The sequence below is a fragment of the Vulpes vulpes genome, chromosome 14, assembly GCF_048418805.1.
Source record: "Vulpes vulpes isolate BD-2025 chromosome 14, VulVul3, whole genome shotgun sequence".
NCBI lineage: Eukaryota > Metazoa > Chordata > Mammalia > Carnivora > Canidae > Vulpes > Vulpes vulpes.
In genome coordinates this window covers 10,768,797-10,780,368 of record NC_132793.1, presented here as the reverse complement: position 1 = coordinate 10,780,368, position 11,572 = coordinate 10,768,797, and the positions used below count along the sequence as shown (strand labels likewise).

The window sequence follows — 11,572 nt, the reverse complement described above, 5'->3', positions numbered from 1 at the left end:
CGTGCAAACCCACGCTGCGTGGGCGGGGCTCCCGGGGTCGCCTAGGCAACGGGCGCGCGCCACGCCCAAGCCCCGAGCCCCGGGCGGGGGGAGAAGGGAGCGCACGCTGCCTGACGTCTCGCGGGGCCGAGGCCATTTCCCCCAGCACCTCCCCCGGGCTCCGCCCCGCGGAAGTGCTTGCCGACAGTCTCGGGCGCTGATTGGTTCTCTCACGCGGGGGGCGGAGCCTGCGGCAGCGCGGTGCGTACTTCCGGCTGCCGGGTTGACATGAAGAAGCAGCGGCGGCGGCTAGGGCGGCAGTAGCGGCGGGAGTTGAGGCTTGCGGCGGGGCTCCGAGCTGAGAGCGCGGCGCGGCCTAGAGCGGCAGGCGGTACAGTGGGCCCAGGAGGAGGCGCGGCAGCCGCCCTGGCCCGTCATGGAGATGGAAAAGGAGTTCGAGCAGATCGACAAGGCCGGGAGCTGGGCGGCCATTTACCAGGTGGGGTAGCGCCCCGGAGCGCGGCAGGCCCCTCGCTTAGGCCGCGTGAACCTTCCCTCAGACCCCCGGGCCCGGTGCTGCCTCTGGGTCTCGCCCTGCGCTTCCGCCCCGCTGCGTGAGGATTCGATCCGCCGGCGGCACGGGGCGGCCTCCTGTCTCTTTGTCCCCCGGGTGGGCCTGCGTCTCTCCGGGGCCTCTCGGACCCCTTGGATCCCCCTCCCGACCTCGTATCCTCCAGCCCGGGTGACCTCTCAAGCCTGGAGGCCTCCCGTCGGTGCTCTCCGCGCGGGGCCCTCGCCCCCTGACCCCGCCCCCCTGCTTATCCACTCTTTGTCCCCCGGGGGTTGATGGAACACACGCTCCCCCCCCCCCACTTCCTTTTCTAGCCTGGACCACCTCAGACGCTCTTCCTTTGTCTCCCTGGGGGGAAAGGGTTACTCCCCCCCTCCCTCCGTCCCATTTCCTTTCCCCTCGTACCGGTGTGTGTCAGGTCCCAAGGATGACAGCCCCCTTCCCCCCCTTCCTGCTCATTCATTGAGTGAACATGAATCGGCGTGCCCATTCCGTGCTGGGCACGGCGCTGGAAGACGGGCAGGACCCTCTTTTTCTCGCCAAAGCTTAGAGTCGAGTGGGGCAGTCAGAAACACGAGCGAGCCCTTTGAGGCTGTGACACGTGCTGTGAAGAAAACAAGACATCCTAACGGGGTAGAGTCGCTGCCTGGAAGGTGGGCCACCTCCAGGGGGATCAGGGAGGATCTGTCAGAGGAAGAGACGACCGCGCTGTGAGCTGAAAGGGGAGCCCCGACGGGGTCGGGCCAGAGCGCTTTTCAGCCAGAGGGCCCGCGATACCCACTAGTCTGGGGCCAAAATGTCACCGTTAACGGGTTTTTTTTGTTTGTTTGTTTTGTTTGTTTTGTTTTTTTGTCCCCCACCCCTTCTCTAAAATAGCTTCTTTTCCCCCCCGTGAGCATCTTCTCCTTTTTGTCCTGGCTGAGATGATTGAGCCCTCTCTCCCAGTCCTCCCATCTCCCTGTGGGTTACGTGGCTCATAAATAAAAAGTTAGGAAGGTAGGGTTTCTCACCTATCTGCAGCATCAGATTAACAACACGAAAAGGTCCGCTTTCATAAGCAGCTAAATCCTCTAAAGAAAACACGGGCTCCCGATTAAATGTCATTGCGGGGGTTGTGAGGATTAACCACAACCACACTCGGTATTTTAAATAAGCGACGGAGGGAATAGGGAGATTCTGTTACTCGTGTAAAGGGAGAATGCAGTTTATTCTGTTTTCGGCTTATAGGCCCAAAAGGCAAATTGTGAGATCCATCAGCTGGTAGAATTAAAGTCTATTTTGAGCTCCACTTAAAAAGGAAAAAAGCTTTAAGCAGTTCTTTTGGTATGCTTGCCTAACAAAAGCCTTTTTTTGGCAGGCTTGGCTTCATGTGGATTTGCATCAAGCTTATTTTGACAGGGTTCTTCTTACTAGAACTGTAATGGATATTAACTTCTTGATAGACTAATATTTGTAACCACTGTAATCAGTATAAGTGTGCTGAATCAATATGTGAAATTTGTATTCTCTCTAGTCTGAGTTAATTGAATGAATTCCACTAGTGACTTTGAGAACATGTAGGCAAATTTTCTGCATCAAATTTAATGCAGTAGTGTCTCAGTGGCTTTAAATGAAGAGATTGTTGGCTCAAAGTGTTGATTAGAATATGTGCCCCATCACAAGTGGAGGTGGCCCCCAGGAAGCTTTGGGGAACATCTTCTGTACTGAAACTAAGTTGGCAAACAACAAATTCATATTCTAAAAAGTTCTTGGGAAAAACAAAAACCAGTTCTTGGTTGAATTTTACTACTGTTTTAGGGCAGAGTGGGGAAATCCATCACCCAAGCATTGTTAAGACTCTGTTAGGCATAACCACCAGCATGAAGCATGTTGGTTTTCAGTTGATTTCCCTTGCTGTTCTTTTGTTTGTCTGTCACATTTGAACACCAGAAGTTAGTCACGTTGCAATGTGTTGAGATTTCCCCAGCTTCTTAGTGGATTGCAGATCCACAAAAGAAGGTGGCTTCTTTTTATTTTAAAGAATTGTCCACTGTAGGCTTCCTCACCTATTCCATACAGATATTTTTCTTTTCTAAAATTGAAATCAGAATCTCCTCTCAGTTTTAAGTTTAAAAGTGGCTCTTTATGGGGCAACTGTGGCAATTTTAAAAACGTAGAGTTCAGACGATCTCGAGTCCAAAGTGGCAAATTTCCCCAAAGTGTGTCAGTTTGCCAAAACCATTATTTTTCAAGAATTCAAAGAAACGTGTTTATTGTTGATAGAATATAGAAGTAAAAAAATTCGTGCTTTATTACATGTCACAATGAGGGCAGCCTTATATAAAGATATTTGGAGCTTGTGTAGTCTATTGTGATTAGAAAAGTGATATATAATTTTGGCTTAAAATTTTGTAAATGAGACTGCCCTTATTTCTTACCATACTTCTTTCCTAACTAAAACAAAAAGATGCAAGACCTTGGAAACAATTGGGAGAAGAACAAAGGGTGAAGTAGACTCGAATGCCATGCCGTAGAATATGGTGGCTTAGGAAACAAATATCTCAGGCGAAGATTCTGTGCTAAGATTCTGTGCTAGCTCAATTTGATAAAGTGAGCATAACTGTGTTTTTAATAACCCTAATCGTGTAGATACTAATTAGCATTTATATAAGAAGTCAGCTTCGATAGCATATGTAGATGGTTTTAAAAATTGTTTTCTGTCATTTAAGCGATTGTGTGCCTGTTTTGAAAAGTGCTAGTAACACTGAGCCTGAAGTTTGAGTTGGTCTGGCTGTGGAGAAGAGGAGAGAGATTGCAGACAGGGGAGAGGGATTGTTTTTTCGGAGCTGATATGAGAGAAAAGAGGGCTGAAATGAATGAAGATAGCTAATGAGCTGCCCTCCGATTGTAGTTTCAGATTTGGGTCAGGTGTTTTGCTGTTTGTCTCATCTCCAGTTCTTTGATTCTCTGCACTGTTCACTATTTTTCACTGTGAATGATGTGATTGTTTCAGAAAAAGGAGATTGCAACAATAGCTCGTGACTTGAAGTCAAGATTTATTCCATGTTAGAGGCAGGCTTTGTAAAGTGGGCCACTCTTCCAATTGACATTTGTTTTTATAGCTGCTTTCATTATGAAATATGATCGAATGCTTGACTTAGGTTAAAACCATGTTCTAACAGTTCACTCAAATTCCTTACTGCTGTATACAGCTTATATTGTTACAGTCCAAGAAGATGAATATGAAAATTTCCTAATAATTCAGAAGTATCATTCTTTTCAGACAAAAAACTGCTTTATGCAGAGGAGAAAGATCTATACACTATGACTCACTTCACTTAAAAAAAAAAGACAAACGGAAATGACATGGAGACATTGGGAAGTCCTAGTCATCTTGAGTGACCCATTAGATCTAAATGTTCTCGTGTAGCCCTGGTTTGAGGGAACTAAATTTAGGTGTCTGATCACCACTTTGGAAATGGTGTGAAGACCTCTGTGATTGTCTGGACTCAGATTAACTGGGAGCACAAGTAGAAATAGTGGAGGGGAAGTATTTTTGCTATTATTATTTCTTTGGCATCCCTGGCATATTTATAAGTATACTTTGGTACTTTTGGAAGTATGTAAGCTGTATAAGATCAATCAGTTGGCTCTGAAAAGTCAGCCAGGGGATAATGGTAATGTGAATGATTTTCAGTTGCCAGTGACCTACCATTGGGCTCCAGGCCCTCCTCCCTGTGTTCGCATTTTAGCATGAATGGCTCCCCAAAATCTATAAAAAATACCTGGTATTTTTTTTTTTAAGATTTATTTACTTATTTATTTATTCATGAGAGAGAGACAGAGACAGAGACACAGGAGGAGGGAGAAGCAGGCTCCATGCTGGGAACCCAACTCGGGACTGGGAACCAATCCGGGGACCCCAGGATTGCGCCCTGGGTCAAAGGCAGGCGCTGAACCTCTGAGCCACCCAGGGATCCCCAAATACCTGGTATTGAATAATGTCACTGAATGTATACTGAATTTTGTGATAGAAATACATTTAAAAAATGCCCCGTAGGGTTTTTCAGACTATAAACCGCTGAAATAATTGTGCCTCTTCTTTGTGTCCCCTCCTCCCTGCCCCTTTTTGAGTTGTCTTTTTTCTATCTTTAGATGAGAGAATCCTTTTGGCAATTTTTGTCTTATGCTGTTTGTTTAATTGCAGGTCTTTTTTGTAAACCTGCCTGCGAGCCTTGCATATTTTGCACAAGCTGCTATTCATCTCTAGTGTTTATGTTAATTTGTTCATTCTTATTACTTTGTCAGTGTGTTAATTCGTTGGTTAATTTTTAACGAGCTAATACTGACAAACAGGCTGGGTTCTTCCTAGGAACCATGTTCAGGGAAAATGGGAAGTCCTAGGTGGGCCTAGCTGTTTCCAAGATGATGTAGTTTGGTACCAGTCATTTGATGTGCACATCTTGAATGTCCATGACTGCCGGGGCTAGTCCTAGATTCCCTCTACCACATTTCATTGATTGGCCACCATGGCATCCTTTCTACCACTCAGGGTCTGGGTCCTCCACTTTTGCCTGTGAGACTCTTGTTTTTAGTTTCACACCACAGAAATGAGGTAAATCTGTAACAAATTAATACGGTCCCGTCACAGTCTCACCATGTATATTCTTGGCATTATCCTGGGAATAATTGTGTTAAAAACAGACCTGCGCCTATCCTTCTGTCGAACTCCTTCTAGTGTTTTCATAGTACCTGTAAGGTCCAAACTCCTTAGCCTGGCAGCCAGGTTCCAGCCATCCCCTCCTGTGTGCCTTCTCTTCTGGCTGCACTAGAAGGTGCAGGGCCCTCTAGGCTCATCCTTAGCTTTCAGTCTTGGGTCTTGCCTTAGCACTTTGTCCAGGCTGCCTTTCCCACAGTCTGGCTTGTGGCTCCCAGCTCAAGTGTGCATCTCCTCACTTTGGATTTTGCCCTTTCTCCTATGTGTGTTTCCAGACAGCTTCATACCTATCTCGTCTGCACCCCTGCTCTTAAAGGCTGTGTTTCTTTCCATCAGGGCCTGCGTCCTCTGGAGTCCGAGCTGTGGAGGTCAGCTTTTCTTCCCTCGTTCTCTTGGTGCTGTCTGCACCTGAAACAAGGTGCCTGAGTAATCTGGGGATGAAATTGGTTGGCAGCACCCTGCCAAGCCCTGGCAGTAGAGAGATGAACAAGACCTATTTCCCAGTTCCCATTCTAGGTGGGGAAGGAATGATAGAAACAATTAGATTAGCCTGCAGTAGTCCTGATAGCAGAAGTCACTCTTGAAGAAAATCACCACGTTTTAAGGTATAGCCTGCTGAGGCAATTTAGTACTGCCTGCTGTGGTGGCTTGGAAGAAAGGCTTGAATTCTTACCAAGTAGGAGCTGATACCACCAGTTTTATAGGAACTTTACGTTTAATAACAAATTTGTACTTGGATTGAGGCGAACTTAATAGGAAAATTGGAGGTGCTATATCTGTCTAAGAATTACCAAATTACTCTGTCCTCATCCCTGTTGACTTGTTTTCACATGCCTTCTAGAAGGGCTTTGTGTATAGTTGGCTTATAAAATATTTTGATTATGGGATATAAAATATGGTTCTCCATAAAGTAACAACCCTTACAAAGACTGTGATCCCCCCCTCCCCTTGCAAAGTATAAACAGTAAAGGCAGATGTTTTGGTCTTTGATCAGACCAAACTTCGGGGCAGGGGAGAGTAGTTTAATTTTTTGCATTTTGTTTGGTCCCAGCTCTGTCATGAAGCATGCTAAATGGGCCCCTTCCTTTGTAAAAATGATCCTGGCCTAACTGATGATGAAGTTCACGTCAAGAAATAAAAGTCTTTAATGTAAACACAGAGAATTTAATGTTCCTGAAGTAATCCTCGTGAACACTGTAGTGGTTACGCCCTTTTGTAAGGTGTGTGGGTGTCCACGAGTACAGTTAGGCTCAAAAATGCATAGGAGTTTTGTGAGTATTGTTAACGGTTCAAAAGAATTGAGTCCTTTTTCCAAGAAGTATTAAACATTTTTAATAAGTAGAGTTCATTTGATTTAGTAGTGTGGGAAAATGAGTAGCACTGACATACGAGATATGCTTGCAGTTTTTCTCTAAGTAGCAATTGGGTGGTTTTTCCTGTAAAAGATAGAGGAACTGATTCTTGAGAATTTACGAAAGATTCAACCCTAGCGAGGTACCCGAAGAGTAGCTGCCCTTTGTGATGTAATTTTAGAAAGAAACCTACATCTGGTCTAAACTTCATTTGAATAGTGTGATAGTTTACACAGCTGCCATGTTTGGGAAGAAAGTACCTAAGTCTCCAGCACTTTAGAAATAATACTTTGTAGAAGTGGGCTTCATAGTTCACGAGCTGCTACCCTTTGAGCTAGGCAGCTTGACATAAACATGAGTATCTTTCTAACAGTTTTTAAATTTTGAATGTCTGAAAACTGGAAACAAGACCATTTCATGTGGAAGATTCTTTTCCCCCCAAGATGAATAGCCAAGGAAGAGTCTAGTCCCCCAAGTCCATTGAGGGGATGTGATATGAGGCACACTGCAGACAGAATAAATAGCAGCTAATAACAAATAATTTTTGGCCTTAAAAAAAAAATGGTGACCTAATTCAGTTTACGGTTCCAAATGCTTACGATTCTAGCAAGGCAGTCCGTTTTGCACGTAGTCCATAGTAATTAAGATAGAGCTGATGCTTCAAGAAGTTACTTCTGCCATATGGACTCATAAAGTAAACATGGCTGGTTAGCAAAGTAACACTTAAGGTCTGTATTTTCTCTGGAACCTACATGCATTGCTTACTACTGTTAATTTGATACCATGCTGGGAAATTCTCGATCCTAACTTAGGGGTTACTGCTTGTTGAAGTAATAAACCTTTGGGCCAAAGGGGACTTGTGTCCTGGGCTCCTTCTCTTTTAGATGCACAGGCTTCTTCCCGAAGACTGAGTGAGGCATGTTTTCTTCTACAGATGAAGAAGGAAAAACCTCGGCTGTGTTTGTGGCTTTTGTGGGCAAGCGACACCACTTGCAAAGATAAGATGAGCATAGCAAAACTAGGTTTCCAAATCATGTTTTTAAAATGTATTAGTTAGTGATCCAGAGAAGGAAAACATCTTCCTGACCTGTTATTCTCATGAAATGTTTCTCCCCTGACTTTTTTTTCTTACTTAATGGATTCCTCCTTGGTGCATTTCTTCCTTTTGAGGAATCTCATTTTAAAATTGCCACACTAAGTTTCACTGAGCAGCCTAGCAAGATTTTATTCTGAGTCCTGATTACTCAGAAAATTATACACTATGGTGAATTGCTTACAGGAAAGCGAACATCAAGTAATTACTCCAAATAGTTGGAGCTCTCTTAAGAACAAGAGGTTACTTAAAAGTGCCTGCGGATGAAATCACTTCTGAATATAACTTCACTCAAGAGAACAAATAGACAAAACTGCATTTAACATAATGTGGTAAATTAGCTTTAAATTCTCTTGATGGTTAAACATTTGTCACCGTTATATTTATCTCTCTTAGATTTTGTCCTGCTTCATTATTCAAATAGAGTTAGTTTTGCTTCTGCAAGGGTGAGGGAAAGAAATGCCTTCACTAGGTCATAAATATTTGTGGGGCACCCTTTTGCAGCGAGAGGAGGCGCCTCTTAAAAGATACTTTGTGTCTTCTGTGGGGGGATATTCTGTTTCGTATTTCTTTGTTGTGGCCCTTTGGCTTTGTTTTCCCTCTGTTCCGCACTGTATTGTAAAGGCAGCTGAGAGTTGGGAGCATCTAGGAGCATAGCTGTTATTGTTCTCCACTACCTGGATACAACATCTCTGTTGCCAGGGGCTTTTGGGTCATCCTCAGGGGTGGGGTGAAGGGGTACAGCGGAATGGTGCAAAATCAGGATGTTGCATTAAACCACATCAGGTTTACAAGCCCAGAGCCACATTTCTGGAACCGTCCCCAGTGTACAGGTGATTCAGCTACACCAGTGGATAGCTGGTCCCATCTTTTAGGCAGTCCTTGAGAAGCCACATCCCTGTGGTGCTGGATTTTAATGGATCCTTTATGCACCTCTCATGGTGCCATATAAGTATAGTAAATGTTCCTTCACCTCCCACTACCAGTTTTTCTTATTGTACCCAGGAATTATTAGTGTCATATGTGGTTTTTTTATTTCATCGTTCTAGCCACAGCACCCAGGTCTACTATACTCCATTATCTGTCTGCCTGTCAGAATGCTTCTGAGTGACAGTCCTGAGCACACAGAGGCAGTTGGCAGGTTCTACACTCACCTTTGATGAACCACTTGTTTGTCCTTTGTGAGCTTGTATTTCCTCCAGAAAACTTATCCAAACATCATCATCATGCAGAGAGAATCACTGCAAAAGGTTAACAAACCTAGTACTTTTTTTTTTTTTTATGAACCTGTATTTGTCAACTGAGTTTCCTTTTGCAACTTGTTCCCCTACTTGATGACAAGAAACTTTTGTTTCCCAACAGACTTTGTTTGTTGGAAGCTGTTGTTTTTGAAAGTAGGAAATAAATGGTTTTAGGAGATGGGGGCAAGCTTGGGTTTGGAGTAGGAGTCTGGTGTGTCCCTAGTTCTTGGTGTGAAACGCAGCTGGAGATGGGTGCGGTCTGTCCTCTAAAATTTCCTATCTTCAGTTTGGGGAGGTGGTTACTGTTCTAACCACTTAAGAACTGAACTGCATGGTACGTGCTGTTTTACTTACAGGGCAAAACTTAGCTCTAATGGTTTGCCTTGTACTTGCCTTCAGATTAATAAAATGTCATTTTTTGGTAATGTTTACACGTTGGGCCTGTTTTAGAAGGAAGAAAGAATACAGTTAAAGGCATAAATTGTCATCACACCGTTAGTTTTGTAAATGCCTTTAATGTTGATTTTTGTAGGTTGATCTTAAGGAAGTGATAAGTATGTTAGGTTATTTGTGGTTTGAGCTAATTTTAGTCTGCTGTTCACAGCTTGCTTTATATCCTTTGACATTAAAACATGCTTTCTAGAAAGACAGATTTTGAATGTAGGACACACTCTATATTCTCCACTGTCCTGCATTTCACAAAATATTTTCTTGGTATTTTGGAAGTTGGACAGTTTGAAGCATAGTAACATTCTTTTGAAATCGTTAATTCCTTTGCTTGGTGATGTCTCTACTTTTCCAGTGAGTGAATTAGATTATTTCATAAAGGCTTGGAACTCTTGCTCCAAGCTGGTGGCTAAAAGGGCACAGTTAATATTAGAGGATTTTTAGAAGAGCATAACTGACCTGAGATGTACTACTGAAGTGAGGGTTTGATTGGCTGTGTATCAGAAACCTTCTCCACCCTGTCTCCTTGGTTGATAGGGCCTTTTGCTCCCAGGGGCTAGGTCTTACATCCCTCTCTGGTGCTGATTAGTTTCACACAGGACAGTTGTGTTTCTAGGCTTTGGTCTCAGGCTGCCTTGCTACCACCCTTAACCAACCACACTGAACAGACATCTCTCTGGGGATTTGTGAGGTAATGGAAAAAGACGGCTGGGTTCGGGTTCTCAGTTGGCCTTGACTGTTGTGGGACCTTGAAAGAGTTACATGCAAGATGGTGATGAGACGAGATAGCTGTACAGCATGACTCGAAGCTAACATACTACAACTGCGAGGTCACATGAGGAGCCAGGAGAATGGGGCACCATTTCTGGAAAACTTGAGGGTTTGTGTCCTCTCTTGCTAGATTTGGTAGCTTTATATGTTATGTGATTCTCCCTTATCTAAGAGGGAGATGGGTCTTTACATTTTCATATTAACTTAAAACTTTAAGAATCCATTATTATGTCCTTAAAAATAATAAAAATGCTCAGTGAGGCCACAAATCAGATTATTTTATAAAACTACTGCATACCACATTGGTGAATGTCATTCCCTTAGAAACTTTTTCCTTAGAAAATCCTTTTTATGTCTAAAAAGGATTCGGGTTTTGTAATTGGACTAATATCTCCCATTCAAGGAAGAAATGCAGTCTGATCCATGTTCTACCCTCTTTCGTAATAAATTCCAGTAAATGGCTAATGTTTATTGAATTCTCTATGCTCTAGGCGCTGTGCAAAGTGCTTTACATGCAGTACCATGTATTATACACCATAAATTGTTCTTTAGTAACAGGAAATACTTTAGGAGGACAATTAGGTGTCAGAGCCTTGATGATGTTCTCTGCTTCAGATCTCCTGTGTCCTGAATCCAGCTTGACAGTGGCATTGTGGCCATGCTCACACTGGTGCCCAACTGCAAAGAGAGACAAAGAATTGTGCTAATAACTAAAGTCTCCTGATTTAGTAGGTCATAGAAGAGATAATTTGTAGATTTAGACCTTTACCCAGTTTTCTGTCCTCTTCCCTAGATATCACAAACTGGCCACCCATAGTCCTACTTCACTTGGTCTGCGCAGTGGGTTTTTGTTTTTTGTTGTTGTTGTTGTTGTTTTTTAAAGAGGAGTATAAATTTTTGTCATTGTTTCTAAATCAGGAGAAGTCATATACAAATCTGGATTTCTGGTCTTCTCTTGAAAAATCTGAAGACTATGCTGTCTGAGCTCACCTTGGCAGTGGTCTGCTAGGCTGAGGGGCATCACTCGTGCTGGACAGACGTGTGTGTGTTCTTCAGTTTAGCACAGCTTCATGGCAGGTCACGCTGCCCTCCCTTACACGAACCACCCACCCCTTGGATGCACTTGAGTTTGCAGCCTCTAGTCCAAGTTGGGTTTTTTCCTTGGCATTTGAACTAGTATTAGAATTTTTTTAAAAGATTTTATTTATTTATTCATGAGGCACACACAGAGGCAGAGACCTAGGCAGAGGGAGAAGCAGGCTCCCTATGGGGAGCCCGATGTGGGACTCCATCCCAGGACCCTAGGATTACAACCTGAGCCAAAGGCAGATGCTCAACCACTGAGCCACCCAGGTGCCCCTAGTATTAGAATTAAGATGATTTTTAAAAGATGTTTAGCCTTGCTCTAAGTAGCTGGCATGC

At 43.8% G+C, this 11,572-nt stretch overlaps 1 protein-coding gene across 4 annotated transcripts in view; it reads left to right on the top strand.

Moving 5' to 3' along the window:
* The first annotated feature begins 229 nt into the window (after positions 1–229).
* The window catches only part of PTPN1 (protein tyrosine phosphatase non-receptor type 1), a 76,750-nt gene continuing 65,407 nt past the window's right edge, over positions 230–11,572 (top strand). For 2 of the 4 annotated variants that reach the window (XR_011996865.1, XM_026014606.2), the window contains exon 1: positions 235–478. Coding sequence is in view for 2 of the 4 variants with exons in the window: in XM_026014604.2 (XP_025870389.1) it covers positions 416–478 (63 nt within the window). In the remaining 2 variants the exon portion in view is untranslated. Of the gene's footprint in view, positions 479–11,572 lie in introns of all 4 variants that reach the window. The other 2 variants (XM_026014604.2, XM_072735579.1) reach the window with 2 other exon arrangements.